This window comes from Larimichthys crocea, chromosome XX, assembly GCF_000972845.2.
Source record: "Larimichthys crocea isolate SSNF chromosome XX, L_crocea_2.0, whole genome shotgun sequence".
NCBI classification, from domain to species: Eukaryota; Metazoa; Chordata; class Actinopteri; family Sciaenidae; genus Larimichthys; species Larimichthys crocea.
In genome coordinates this window covers 4,846,848-4,862,557 of record NC_040030.1, presented here as the reverse complement: position 1 = coordinate 4,862,557, position 15,710 = coordinate 4,846,848, and the positions used below count along the sequence as shown (strand labels likewise).

The window sequence follows — 15,710 nt, the reverse complement described above, 5'->3', positions numbered from 1 at the left end:
CCCTTGGACAATCCAACAAGCTCACAAACTTCCAGCAGTGAATGGTGATGGTGTCAAGGTGATGAAGTATGAAACTCTCACACGCCTTTGGACTACGGCAGCAGGTTTTCCACCCATACCCCTTTAGGTACGCCTTTTCGGCACTACTTTGATGCAAGAGCAAACTCAGACTTTTCTAATTCTACAGATCAGTCGACTAAATCTTCGGGAAAACCCTCGGATGTAGAATTTTAGACCCTCGCGGGACGCTAACCCTCTCCGCTGAAATCTACATTAAACTAATGAAGATGTGGTCGATTAACAGCTCCTGACAGCGAGCTGAAGCAGCTTTCATTCTTGATTTAAACAGACTTGACGCTCACGAACAACAGCAGAGCTCCGTTGTGTCAGGAGACAACCAATAACCAGTTTTAATAACAGGCTTTAACCCTACAGCAAACATTCACAGGGCTCATAAATCCTTTCGGACTGCTGCCCTGAGCTTCAAAATTTTGAGCAGATGTTTGGTGTATCTTGTAATAATCAAATGCGACGCATGCACACACCTCCAAATCTGGCCGCTGCCCTGCGTCTGGACGGCGACACCAGCTCCTTGACGATCTGTAGGACCTGCATGCTTCACGGGGAGGCAGAGGTGGAGGTGGAGGCATCCGGACGCGCCACAGGGCAGCAGGGGCAGCCCTTTCTTGCCCTCTCGCCCACCACAACAACCTCATCCCTCCCTGGCTCCTCCTCGGGATTCATCCCCTTAATCCACATCGCAACTCTGATTTTTTTAGCATCCCGAACCGAGAACCTGGTGCTCGTTTCTGGGCGCTCGAACGTCCTCAAAAGCTCTTTGCCGTCCACAAGAGCTTCACCTGTTTCGATTGTTTGCCTCCGGTCCGCATGAATCTTCAACAGCTCAACAACCAGCAGGTGTTGAAAGTAGCAGAGGATGCTCGCCGGCTGCGCCGACACTCCGCAAACTGAATGTGTTCATCTCGCGTGAGAGATGTGTGTGTTGTGTCGCTCAGCTGGAGGTGCTTTCACACACTCTTCATTCGTCACAGAGCTCTTCTTTTCCTTTTCTTCTTCTGACAAAAAAAACACACACACCACCTGGTTGTTGTGGATCACTGCACTCACAGTTGACCGGTGAACTCCTCTCCTCTTCCCATCCGCCCTCTCCTGCTGCCTCACTCCTCCAAACGCTGGCTGCTCTGCTCGCAGTCCTCTCCTCACATCCTTTAAATTCGTATTAATGATCGCTTCCACTCACTCACCCACAGCATCTCCTCCCTTCCTCTCTCTCTCTCCCTCCCTCTCATTGTGTCGTTTGCTGTCTCGGTCACCCACTGCCTTTTTTTTTTCTTCTCTTTCTTCTCCTCCCTCTCATGTACATTTACAGGCGAGGCTGAGAACATGAGCTGAATGTAAAGGGGGGTAACGTTTACGGCAGGATGATTTGTGCCCAGCAGCAGCATCGCCGTCGTCCTCGGGTTACGCCCTCTCACATCTGTCACCGCCATGAAGATGTTTTTAAATTACTCTCCAAGACAGAAAAAGCTCGGATGTAATTAAATGATTTGCTCTTGATAAAGCCACGATCGTACTTCTTCTTCTGGACCTTGTGGCCTTTGATACTGAACAACAGGCTGCCTGAATTAATTGCCTTCACAGTGTGGTTGGTATTCATGCTACAGCTTTACAAAGATTTAACATTTAAAGGTTTTACTTTAGGTAATTTATCATCGTCTACAGCTGCTAACTCCTGTGGAGTTCCTCAGGGATCCATCCTGGGTCCTGCTAAATTTTCTCTACACACTATAGCAGCAGTGTTTCTTAAACTTTTTAAACCTTGTACCACCTCAGAAAATATTCATCTCTCCCCGTACCACCATTGTGACAGATGTTAAAATACATTTAAGGGAATAAATGGGAATAAACCGGGAATTTACAAAAGTAAAGGTTGGCCCTTGGTTGGGGAAAAAAATTTGAGCATAATCTTAACTAAAGAAATCAGATTTGATGCAAGTACACTTGAGTTTTGATGATATTATGGGGTAAATATATTTGACGTATGGTATTAACAGAGCACATGGAAATGTATTCATACAGTAGATAGCTAGCTGATGAGTTAGATGTTATATAAGCTATAGCTTCATAACATTGACCATTCATGGGCTAACCCCCAATTACTAAAGTACCCCAAATTTCCAGATAATTCCCATGGAAAGTCTCCAATTTGGAATATTTCCAAAATTCCCCAGCCTAACTTTCCATGGAAAGTTACCGCCTTCTTCATTATTGACTGTTGTTGAACCCTGAACAGAACCAGTTCAAGAACCAAAGCTTCTCTTCCTAACGTTTCCCATTTGAAGCCACGATTGCTAAGAGTTTTTGGACGATTCATTTTTACCTCCACTTACGAACTTACGGTCACATTTTAGCTTGTAACAAATCACGTATGCACGGTACGTGCTTCCTGTTTCAGGATTTTTCAGCCTTTAAAAGTGATCCAACTTCAGAAGTGACTCTGGGCTGACGGAGTTTTTGAATCCAAAAGTTTCCGAAATGACTTAAATCTGACAAAGCACTGACTGATTAAATGTTCAAACATTAACAAACAGGTATGATGAGAAACAATATCAAATCTTTGCTGTATCCGTGACCTAGATCGCATAATTAATTCACAATATCGAGGTCACGGCGATGGCAGTAGCGGAGTCTGACTCATCACAGCAGACGGAGGTCACCCATAGCAACCACAGCCATCAGATAAAGCCGGATGACACGGACACGTAACCTTTTAAGCAAATAAAAACACTCAATGTTGAATGCACCACCAGCTTGTTCATGTTCATCTTTATTTCCTTTATTTCTTTTGTCTCGTTCGGTCTCCGCCCTCGTCCATTCCTCTGTCTCTAATCAGTCCACATCCAGCCGCTCCTCTAACTGCATCATCCGGCTATAATCAGTCCATTTATGTCCATTTATGTCTCCGATTGGTGATCCGTCTTTCCAGATTCATCACACGGATGTTGACCTTTAAGTTAAAGACGACGCCCAGCTGAGGACGAGGACGAGGATGGGCGTTCAACGGAAAATACGACTCTGAATATGAGAATGACGGAGACTTTTAATGTTCTTCATCACAGAGATTTGCATGTTTCAATAGTATGTTTTCATATTTTAATCATAGTGCTACTTTTGAAATTTGAAAGTCAAAACATTTTGAGAAGAAAGTTGTAATATTATAGAGAGGTCATATTTCTACAAACAAATATGAAAAGAAAAAGGTCACTTCTGTCGATAAAGTCACAATATTAATAAAAATATGATAAGAAAGGGTAAAAATTTTGCAAATAAAGTAAAAAAATATACATATTTTAACAATTAAAGTCAAAATATTTTGTTCTTAATGTCAAGAAAAATAGTGAGTCAATCAATATTGAGTTTAAAGTTGTAATATTTTGGAAATAAAGTCAAAATATTGCAAAGAAAATGAAAAAATTTGTGATATTTTGAGAAAAAAATTCAAAATTTATGAGAAGAGATTGAAGTACATGCAAATATGTATATATTATATAAATATAGCTGCTGTAATTGAGCATAAATGTATGTATAAATGTATTTATACTTTATACTCGATGCTAGATGAAGTGACCTTGAGCAGCGACACTTCAAGGCACATGAACTCATCATGTGCTGGCTGCCGTGTTTGAACGGGGATGCACATACATGTACACGTACACACACACACACACACACACACTCTGAATCTACCCAAGGACAGTGCAGCATGCGGAGAGCAGCCGCAGTAAAACCAGCCTTATTTTTTACACTAATGGGAGTCACTATAAAACACTCGGCTCAGATAAACCTCATGCTTCTGTGCTGCACACGTGTCCGTGTGATGAAATGTGCCCGGGCTTGTTAGAGCGTCGATCCTGCGGCGCTGACTCTTAAGGTCCAATTACCGCGTTGCTGCTGGACTGCTTGTTGCTATGCCTCAGACCGGCTGTTGCTAGGCTGTGACCCCACTGCATGAGGTGAGAGTGTGGCCTTTCACCAAACACAATGGTGGTCGGCTCTCAGTGACTGCAACCTTTTTTTAAACACACACACACGTCTGATAAAAACACTCCAAACTGAGCGGCTTCTCTGTGAGGTCACACAGCGAGCGGTTACAGCCACGTGTTTGTCTTTGTCGCTGCTGGTCGACGGTGACACGCTCCGACCCGTTTGTGTCACCGCTCATGACAACAGCTAGAAGGCTAAAGGAGCTAAAGGATTATTCAACAGAGTTTATAATGGACAGTGAAGTAAACTGCTGCCAACTGTAGCTGCTGTTAGCTCATGTTAGCTCTGTTTGTTAGCTGCTGTTAGCTAATGTTAGCTCCGTTTGTTAGCTGCTGTTAGCTAATGTTAGCTCCGTTTGTTAGTTGCTATTAACTAATGTTAGCTCAGTTTGTTAGCTGCTGTTAGCTAATGTTAGCTCCGTTTGTTAGCTGCTGTTAGTTAATGTTAGCTTCGTTTGTTAGCTGCTGTTAGCTGATGTTAGCTCAGTTTGTTAGCTGCTGTTAGTTAATGTTACCTCAGTTTGTTAGCTGATGTTAGCTCAGTTTGTTAGCTGCTGTTAGCTAATGTTAGCTCAGTTTTTTAGCTGCTATTAGCTAATGTTAACTCAGTTTGTTAGCTGATTGTAACTCAATTTGTTAGCTGCAATCATCTAATGTTAGCTCTGTTTGTTAGCTGCTATTAGCTAATGTTAGCTTAGTTTGTTAGCTGCTATTCGCTAATGTTAGCTCAGTTTGTTAGCTGCTATTAGCTAATGTTAGCTCAGTTTGTTAGCTGCTGTTAGCTAATGTTAGCTCAGTTTGTTAGCCGGGCTGTGAGCTCAGAGCACCGGGGCAGTGTTAGTGTTCGTACCACAGGAGTTTTGGACCATCAGGAGGAAGAAGAAGAAGAAGAGAAGAGGAGGAGGTTTACAGGCCTGGAGCCAGGGGGAATGCTGACAGGGAGCAGGGCTAGTGTCGTGCCAGAACCGGAGCCAGGCAATATATACAAGTTAGTATCACAGATCACGTTAGCTGATAGAAGATAATTTGGAAAGCTATAAGTTACACATCCACCCACAGTGTTTTGCTAGAGATAGCGTTGGCAACGTTACGTCATGGACTGGAGCTTGGCGAGCGAGCCAAGCCCGCCGGACAAGAGTAAATCCGGGACTGACTTTTAGTCGCTGGGTAGTTTTTGACCATAAGTAACGTAATCATAAATACTCGAGTACAGCTGTCCACATTTACCACAATGGGATTACACTCTGAAACGGGGGGCTTTAAACTACAACAGCAAACTCTTGAATTTCCTCTTCCTCACCTTCAAACCCTTTATCTCTGAAAACTTTCCCATTGTGAATTTCGAGAGGGATTATCAAAGGAGTTGGAGGAGTAAGGTGAGCAGAGCTGTGAGATATGGATCGACCTGAAGATATCGACGAGTCCTCCGTCTCCTGGTCCTGTCATACAAACAGCGGATCGATAGACCCCTCCACGAGCTCGCCTTAACACCCACTTGATGGAGAAGAGACAGATACTGTAAGTCCGCTCGAGTGGCTGATGCATCGTCTCTTTAATCTACAGCACCGATAAGAGCTCGGCTCCCGGTGGCAGCCCGCTTCACTCAAATTGGCAACCAGAGACGACGTCGATGCCGCGGTCGGGCATTCGATCGTAGACGACGGAGAGAGGAGACGTCTCTCCCGTAACGCTCTGCACACAGGTTGAAACAACACAGCGAGGGGACGGTGTCGGTCGATACAGGTATTGTTGTGCTGTTAATTAGAGTTCACGATTGTTTTCATCTGCTGATTGTTTGGATTGTTTCGTCTTTAAAGCATTCACAGTTTCTCAGACGATGTCTTCGATTTCTGTGTTTAGTCGGACGAACAGCCCAAAAGCCAAATATTTTTAATGTGCCGTCAAGTATGACAAAGAAAAGCAGCAAATCCTCAAATCTGAGAACCCAAAAACAGAATATTTTGCATTTTCTTGCTTTCAAAACGACTGAAACGAAGTTTAAAAATGAAAAAGTTAAAATAGCGGTTAATCGACTAACCCTAGCGGTTTTTAAATATAACAAATTTTGGGGCGTTTTTTTGTCATGGATTGTGTGATGATTGTGTGTCCGTTGGTGCTGAACGCTCCCGCTGTGAAACAATCAGGAAATAACGTTTTTACTTCTCCGATTAACGACTTTATCAAGGCCGACGCTCACTCGCTCTTATTCACTGTCCAAGTCGCTCAATCTCTGTTTGCTCTCTCTCTGAAACCATCGGACAAATCGGACTTCCTTGACTCAAATGAATCGTACATTAACTGTAGGTATCTATTTATTCATCTTATGATTGTTGGACAGATCTTCATTTTTCTGGCATTTAATTTGCTCAATTTGTAAAAATCTGACAATATTGTTGGTTATTTAAATCCAGAAATGACTTTCTGGGAAGTTTACTTGTCCAACTCCGTTTTGCTGACTCTTACATGGCCTCAGGCTTCAGTCTTTTTTTGGATTTAAGCTGCTGAAGGACAGTTTTTGTGTTTACATTTCAAATCTTTAAAGAGGCCCGCTCAACAAGTGCTCCGTCTTTTGTCCAGAATTATATTATTTTGCAGAGCGAGCCTGTGAAACAACCCTGATGACGACCCTAGCTGGTCTTTATAAATGGATGATAATGGTTCAGGAAGTAAGTCAGAGTTTTGTCAGGTCACGTGGAAGAACGAGTGTCAGAAATAAAGACTCTGATAGGAAACGGAGACGCTTTTAAACCCTTTTTGTCACCGCCGCTCAGAATTAGTCACGAACTGTCTCCAGTTATCACAACATGAATGAATGAACGTCTCTGCTGGCTGCCAGGAAACACACTGCGAAGGCTTTCTTCTTTGTCTCCACTTCAACTCCCTCCACAGAAAATGACAACACCGACCTCACTGTCATCTCTCCAACCTCGGGAAAAGTGGCAACACTAATTTTACACAGCGCTCCTCTCTCCATGATGCTCTTTATCTGCTGCCTCTTCCCGCTTTGTTTCGGCGGCGGCGGAAAGGACTCGCACAAATCACGCAGACGTAACAGCGGTGTGAACACACACTCCTTCTGTTGGAGGGGTGATTGAATTAGGCCGGCCGCTGATTGCTCGGCACATTGATTAATGCTGCCTGCTGCGCTCCAGTGCGTCGTGGCACTTGAGAGTCTCGCCACTGAATGCCAATGAGACGCCGAGCACGGGAACAATGAACTCGACACGTTGAAGTGGATGCACAACAGCTCGTGATTTAGATCTGGGCAAAGTTGCAATATAGGAGACGAACAGCTAATACTGATGATCTAATCAAGCTACACAGTCATGATCCCCAGAGGATGAACTCTGACTTTAACTAGCACCAACAACAGGTCAACTTTTCCACCTGTCCAACTCTTTAACTTCATTTTATGACAGATTATCAGATTTTTCCTATATGCTAGGGAGGAGAGGGTGAGGCGAGGTGGTTTCAATCAGAGCTACCACACACTGCTCCTGAAAAACTAACCACAAATTAGCATCGACTCCAATCGAACGTCCACCTGAGGCTGGCTCCAGAAGTGAGTCAGTCTCCATAAGTCCCCATGTCCAAATGTCCAACTTCACAGCAGAAATAAACATGTTTACAGCCTGGTACAAAAAAACTGTTTTAGGCTTAAAGTTATGTGGACGCTTTGATCGACAGGTGGGTGTCCTTACAGATGGCAACCAGACGTCATTCAGCCGGCTTGAGCTCCACCAACGCTGCACGTCTGGGCGGCAGTAGCTCAGTCCAAAGAGAGTTGGCTTGGGGAACAACCTCACAAGGTGTCACTACAGACTTTTAGCACGCTTAACTGACTTTCCTGCAAGTTGTTAATTAAATATTTAACGTCCTGTTTGGTCACTTGAAAGCTGATTGGCTCCAAAACAAAATGACAGACGTATTAGCATATTATGAAGCATATATATAACAGAGAGTTTCCTACTTACACCAACAGATATGCAGCAACATTATCCCATTGGAAGCATGTTTCTGTCCCGCGGCTGAAAGAAGTCCAGTCGCAGAGAGCTGAAGTGTCACATGCTGTTTCAAAATCCACTCATGACAATGAAACATCTGTCAACAACTGGCAGCCTGAGAAAGTGTCTGAATTCAAACGCTCAGAGTTTTGAGTCAGCACTTTGAGAGGTGCAGTTTAATGTGATGGGGGTGAGGAGGAGACGGGAGGAGGGGGGGATTCCCCAGAATGCCCTCCTCCTCCTCTCTTTGACTCCCTCACTCCCTTTTCCTCTCTCCTTCCTCTCTCGGCCTGGCGTCGTGCCACGCCGAGTGAGGGAATGGGAACGGGGACGGGAAAGAAAACATGCTGGAACAACAGTGCCTGCTCTGCCTCACACTTCCTGTTTGCCCTCCCCGTGTCACTTCCTGTTTGAAGTGTGCAGCAGCTTTGACCAATCAGATTTCAGCCAGAGTTCCAGTGTCCTTCATGGCTCCTTTCATGGCGTGTTATGAAATGTTCCAGCAACACCTGTCGCCGCTTTATTCACGTCATTGGCTCTAAACTCCACCAAGTATTAACAATCTACCTCCTCCTTTCACACATCGTCTTTCTTTTTAATAATCTTGAAATCAAATCAGAACTTTGAATTCCCAAACCTTTATTCCAGGCAAGTTAAACGCCACATTTGCAATCAAAGTCCGTCCACCATGAGCCGGGTTCTGCCTCTGAAAGGAAGGTTTTCCCTGCCACTGTCGCCAAGTGTTTGCTCATGGTGGGAATGGTTGAGTCTCTGTAAATAATATTTTAAAGAGTAGACCTGCTTATTGTGGAAAGAGTCATGAGATAACGACTGTTTTATTACTATTGGGCACTTGCTTAAATATATAGTAGCTAAAAGGGTGAGCCATCTCACTTCCACCTCACGTTCTTAATCTTCTGGTATCGGGCCATTGTGAGAAAACGGTGGTGGGTTAAGACAAAGTTTATGAGCTGAAGGACTAAACGAGTTTAGTTGGGTGCCGTGACGGGTATGGCTCTGTGAAGTCATGGTTGGTTTAGGTCTTTTCCAGGAGTGCTGCCCACTAAACGTTGGTCATTTTTCCTCAGTTTATGGGCTTCTACCATGAGTCACTTGGCTACATAGTTACACAGGGTGTTTTATTTTGAAAATTGACTGAATTATCTATGTTGTTTCTGTGTGTAACTGGGCTGATTGATGCAGCGTCCGTCAAAAATAGACCAGCCGAGCAGAGCGAAGAAACGCTTCTGCTGGAACCGTCAAACGTCAATCGCGTTGCAGCCGTGCCCGGTGGAATTCAGGCGTTAGAGGACGTGAACGAAACTCCAACTATGTAACGCTACATAGGTTCTTGTCAAGTTTGAAAGTGAGGCGGATAAAACTGGGTCGTTTTGTTCAAAGAAAGTGCAAAAACACGAGCTGACAGTGTCTTTTTTACATGGCACCTAAAAGTCTATAACCACTAATAGACAAACCAATAATAAATAAAACTATTTGTATAAAGAGAAGTAAACCTTTACTTTGGGCAGGTCCATTTCTGACCAACTCGTCCAACTGGTAAAGTGGACACATCCATTTAGCTGACCGTCGTGTGTTTAGATGGTTTCAGTTTAATTTGTTGCATTTTTGTAAGTGGTTTGTTTTTGGTTTGCAACGCTCCATAAAACACAAACCAGGATTTGCAAACACGAGTCGATGACTCAGAAGTGGCGCTTTCATGAGGTTAAAGACAAACCACCGCCATAATGGAGTTTGAGCTCTTTGTCATAGCTTCACCATTTGTACTTTACTTTGACCCGACGTTGTCGTTCTGTACACATTTATTACACGTCTGTCCATCTCCCCGAGCTTTGTCTCCCTCTTGGAGCTTTTCCTTCTGATTCTTGTCTTTAGGGACAGACTGGAAAAGCCTCTGAGACAAATTTGTGATTTTAGGTTGTGTAAATAAAACTGACTCGACCCGGAGCGCCGCTGTGGCCAAGCGATTCGATTCAAGTTCAAGTCAGCCTGAAGATCTTTGCATGTCATTCCCATTATCCATCTCCCCTCATTTCCTGTCATGTCTCTACTGTTGACTTTGTAATGAAGTCCTAAAATGACCCCAAAACCCGACAACTTGTCTCGTTCTACCAACACATTGGCTGAATAAAGACTATAGACTATGGACATAATGGCAAAGGAGAAGATAGCGAAGAGGACGATGACGGAAGAAGTGAAGTAAACTGCTGCCAACTGTAGCTGCTGTAAGCTTATTTTTAGCAGGTGTTTAGGACTACCGGGAAGGTTTTCAGATGGGCGAATGCTGCCAGGAGCGGAGCATTCGCCCACTCCGGAGCACAGTGTTGTGCCAGAACAGGAGCTGGGCAATGTAACCAGGCTCAGCAGCTTCTGTGGACATAATGGTAGAGGAGAAGAGAGTGAAGAGGACGCTGACGGAGGAGGCTAAGAAGAGAAAAAAGGAGTGAGGGAGCAAGTGAAGAGTAAATGTGGGACTGACTTTTAGTGGTTGGTGAGAGCTTGGTGAAATAAAAGGCTGAAAGACAGACGCCGAGCTGGGCTGACTGCTGCTGGACTAGTCAGTGATATTAGCTGGCCGGCTTGATAAACACAAAATAAATAAAAGGAGTAAAAGTAAAACACTCCAAACATAGCCTGAACCAAAAGCTAATATATCACCCGACCAATAAATCAGTCTAACTGTGCCTGGGCCTGCCTCAGAGCTAACCTCTCCCAGGCCTACGTGACCCAGCCTCGCAGTAAACAGCCACGATGTTTATCACAAAGGTGGGAGATTCAATAGAGAGAGAGGCTGTGTGTGTGTGTGTGTGTGTGTGTGTGTGTATTGTTTACAGGGCGAGGGTAAAATAAACAGCTGGTAAAGCAGCAGAGGAGCGAGCGGCGGTGGGAGGAGGGTTTGATGTACGGAGACGCAGACAGCAGAAGATCTACGACGACAAAGCCCGGTGACTGCGGCACCAGTGTGGGAGTCAACAAATATTACCCACAATGCTCCACGCTCGCCCTGACGGTCTCAATCTCTCACACACACACGCACAAACACGTGCATTCATACATCACACAGTCGATCAGGTGTATCCCGCTTGACATTGGTCGATAAGGTGTGTGTCGTTTATCACGGGTTGACGGGCGGCGAGATGTTTGTCACTGGCTGCTCGGTGTGTGTGTGTGTGTGTGTGTGTGTATGTGGTTTCTCTTTAGTCACTAGTTTACAGTAAGATGGTGGGAGCGTTGGGAGGATGGAAACGTGGTTTCTAAAGAAATTCTGTTAGTCGTTAACACCTGATCTGAAGCTGACACGATGCGTCATGTTTTTATTGGACGACCTGTTTTCTGTCACACGTGTGTGTGTGTGTGTGTGTGTGTGTGTGTGTGTTGCTCAGTGCGTGATATTTGGTTTGAACATTCGGTACGCCCCGTGAACCGAATATTATAATTACAGTGTATGTCTTGGCACTTGTGTAACACACAGGAAGAATATAACAGGTTTGAAAACAAGCAAAACAGTGAACTACGACCACTTTATGGTAAAAAAAACCTGAAATTTTACCGTAATAAACATCAAATAACTTTTCCCAATATTACGGAAAATTATATTAGTACTGTTTTATGATTTCATGGTTAAAGTTGCTGTTTTATTCCATATTTAACATTTTTTTAATCCAAGGAAAATTAAAATAAAATGTTTTTTGCCATGAAATATAACGTATATATGTTAATTAACAGTCTGTCATTTAAATACTACTTTATTCCGCATATATACAGGTCGTTATTATTATTTAAAATTAAACTACCATTACTTTGCATTGCTTTACTTTAAACACATCAACTTGTGACCTCAAAACATCCAGCATAACCACAAAAACTTGAACTTATTTGCTCCTGTTGTTGTAAATATCAAATATATCTGGATATCAAAGCAGAGAGCATCAAAGCTTTCTTCGCTGGACGAGATCCGATCCGTCTGAAGTCTGGACGTTAAGTATTGATGGACTAAACTTTCTGAGCAGGAACCGTCGGCTCGTATCGGCTCACCGCGGCAACGACATACAAGATACGAGCCTTGGAAAGCCGGTGACGAGGCGATGTCATAATATCTGTGTGTGAGAGAGAGAGAGCAAAAGATCTGTGCGGGCCAGTATCAACATTTCATGGTGCAATTATCTCGCTTAAGATAATATTGTACAGTATTTATCTGCTGAGTTCGTCTTTTCTTCCTTCGTGGAGTTTGAAGTCAGCTCAGAGCAGCTTCATTCTTTATAAAACTCTGGATTTCTTGGGTGAAGAAAGTTTAAATGAAATGCAAGAGGCTGAATATTTCAGAAAGAGCTGCAGTGACCCAAAGCTGCAGATCTCTGCATCCTATAAACCCGAAATAAAAGTCAAATATTTTTATTTTATGGCTTGATAATGTCATTTACTCTCCTCCAGTGTTGTCAAGTCAAAGAAAACAAACTTATATCTGGTGGTCTGGCTGGTATTTGGTCAACAACTCCAGAAAGAAAGAGCAAATATATACGATATAAATCCCACGGTCCGCTCTGAGCTGCATAATGTGGCTGCAAAACCTGATAAAGGTGAAGCAGCCTGGCAGCAGTGAAGTGCTCCTCCATGCTGCACTCATCCAGAGAAATGCATCCATCCGATAGAAAATCAATTATTGAGTCAGTTTGAAAGGATTATTCTGAACTATTAAAAATCAGGAGGTGCGTCTTTACCTTCTTAACGAGCTGCACTTCTTGTTGAAACAGGATTTGTTCACTGCTATGACTAATTACTGGAAGTGAACTCTTGCTGTGTTCAAGCAGCTGTATCTAATCCACGTTCCGGATACTTTGAGACGCTGCCAGCCACGTCGTAAATCGTGATTCAGTCGATGTGTCGTCACGTCACGATGGGGGTAACTACAACAAACACGGTTTTTATGACCGTATCAGACGGGACGAGCACTTTGAGACGGAGGTCAGAGTTGGACGAGGCGAGATGTCCCGGCGCTCATTAATATAATGCCGTTAGAGGTCGTTCAGAGGCAGCTGGATGTACACAAAAAAAGGTGAATCAAAAGGTTTGGATGGGAGATGTTCAAAGCTGAAGCACATAAATTAGAGTGGAAACACCATTTGATCAACTATGCAACTGTTTTATTATAAATTTATCATCTTTAAGTCATTTTTTTAAGCAAATGTGCAGAAAGTTTATCGGTAAGAGTGAATATTGGCTGGTTTTCTTCGTCCTTGATGGACGAACAAAATAAAACATTTGGAGATGTTGCCATGGGAACTGGGAAACTCAAACTAAGTGGTAAAATATGAAAAACAAGAAGATTTACTTTATTAATCCTTTGATAAGTAAACAATGATTTTACTTAAAAATTATGGCAGCAATATAACCGCTGTAAAACGAACTTTTTATTTCACCGACTTTATCGAGGCCGGCGCTCGCTCACTCTCATTCACAGGCCAAGTCGCTGAACCACTGCAGCAAACCAGATTAAACTTCTTCGTCTTCTTTCAGTCAGACTCAGATTTAGAAGCTGCTTCACGAAATAAACAAAGTCAGAACACAATCAGAGTTTAGATAGTCTCAGTTTTAGTTGGACATCTCTGCACTACCTCCACTCAAATGAATGGAAAAACCTGCATTTATGCTGCAGTGCTGTATCCGGTTTGAATGTGCCCTAACTCCAGAGGACCCTGGTAATACCCAGGAGGTTAACTGGCACTTTTTCCAACTACCAGTCGAAGCTAAAATAATCTACAGATGAACTGTTGATTTCAAATAACGACAAACTTTGTGTCAGCTCAGGTTATGGGAGCCTGCAGGTTGACAGGTTGGTGAATTCCTGCACTGAGTTCACGCCTACTCGTGCAGGATGAGGTCACCATTCAAGCATTCGCAGTTTTCCAGGAAGCTGGCGCCGCATTCCACATGTTGAAACACAGAAACCAGGTCAGATTTGTGTCTTAAATCTTAAATATTCAGCACAAACGCTCAGAAAACATCCAATCATGATCGAATCCATCAAACCGGAACACTCTAGTTGTTGAAAACCTGACAAATACATATGTTATGTTAAGTGTGTTACGGTGCAGGTGAGGATGTGTTCTCAGGTATGTGATCTTCAGGGAGTGTGTGCGTAACATTATATTACTCATTAAACCTCTCAGTGGTGGTTTCAGTGTGTCGATGCCCTGAGGACCGAGGCTGAGGATCCATTTCCTACTGCTGCCCTGTTTACCCAGAGATGTAATCGTATTCCAGCAAGACTTCCTTCCTGTAAGCCCCCCACCACCACCACCTCCTCCTCCTGCCTCCCTGTCCCCACAAACATGACATCCAAGCATCATTCACCACCATGAGGGGAGGACAGAAAACGCTGAGAGGGAGGGAGAGAGGAAGAACCGCATTCCAACACACAACTGGCATCACATCACACACACACACAGAGTTACTAACCTTCAAACGTCATGAAACACACACCGGCAAGAATCGAAACAGAGAGGTGGAAACGTGGTGGAAAAGGAGGACGAGCGTGGACTCACAGAGACAAACTGATTTCAAGTTTGGTTCTTTAAACGTGAAACTGTTTGTCTGTAGGTCAAAGCTCAACATGGACGAGTCACGTGTCCTGATTTCAAATCAGATCTGACGGTTGGTTGGTTGGTGTCTTCGTCCTCAAGAAAAAAAAAACGTGATGAATAAAAACTCCAAAACAATTTCAGAAGCCTCGTCCTCCAAACTCCTAAACTGATGCTGATGTGTTAAGTTTGACAAGGACGGAAGGCTGCTGACTCTTTATTCGAGGGTCTATACAGCATTTCCACGCATTCATCTTCCACAACCGGGGTCATGGAGGGATCCCAACTGACATTGAGTGAAAGATGGGGTAAAAACCTGGACAAGTTGCCCGTTCATCACAGAACTTAAACCTCCATCATAAGTCATTATTTCTTGTGCTGTTGACCCGTTATTTTGAAATGTGTACCATGAACCAGACAAAGTTTGATCTACGAAGTCATCGGATCGTTGCCTCTTGTGTTCATACAAAGACTTAAGGAGACTAAAGGGACCATGCAGATGGTTTTCGCAAAGTTCATCTTGTGGGCCTGTGGTGACATTATTGTGAGAGTCAACAATGAACTTTCAGTCTCGAGTTTTGAGCCGACATGGACAAGAATTCCAAGGCTCGACAGTAACTGTTGCCAGGCAACCATTTTGAGAAATTGGCAACCACTTTTTGTAAATGTATAAAACATGAACCGCTAAATAAATAAATGTGTAGCATTAGTGACGCTTAAATATTGATGTTACACTCTGTAACAGAACCTGACGTAGCAAGGCATCTGTTTTAGAGACGAAGCAAATGAAGTTCTGTTACTCGGAGGAGGAGGCTTCACGTCACAGCCACGAAGGCTGAAGCTTAATTTTATGCACTTATTATTTATTTTTACTAAATTCTGTTAATATATTTAGTTTAGTTTAAGTTTTAGATAAAGTTTTGAAATTTGATAAGCGAACTTTGCAGTGAGATTGTTTTCTGTCAACATCCTGCAAAGTGTCGAATGTATTTTCCTTTCCAAGCAGCCATTGCTTCTTGTTGTTTCCACTCAGCAGGATAAGATAA

The 15,710-nt window shown here is 43.5% G+C and overlaps 1 protein-coding gene across 4 annotated transcripts in view; it reads right to left on the bottom strand.

The window, feature by feature from the left end:
* The window catches only part of usp6nl (USP6 N-terminal like), a 66,500-nt gene that overhangs the window by 35,288 nt on the left and 15,502 nt on the right, over positions 1-15,710 (bottom strand). Inside the window, exon 1 of one of the 4 annotated variants that reach the window (XM_019260326.2) lies at positions 8,039-8,189. The exons of 2 other annotated variants lie outside the window; for them this stretch is intronic. In XM_019260326.2, the coding sequence (XP_019115871.2) occupies positions 8,039-8,165 (127 nt within the window). In that variant the 5' untranslated portion in view covers positions 8,166-8,189. Of the gene's footprint in view, positions 1-545; positions 1,777-8,038; positions 8,190-15,710 lie in introns of those variants that run through there. One more of the 4 variants, XM_019260327.2, reaches the window with a different exon arrangement.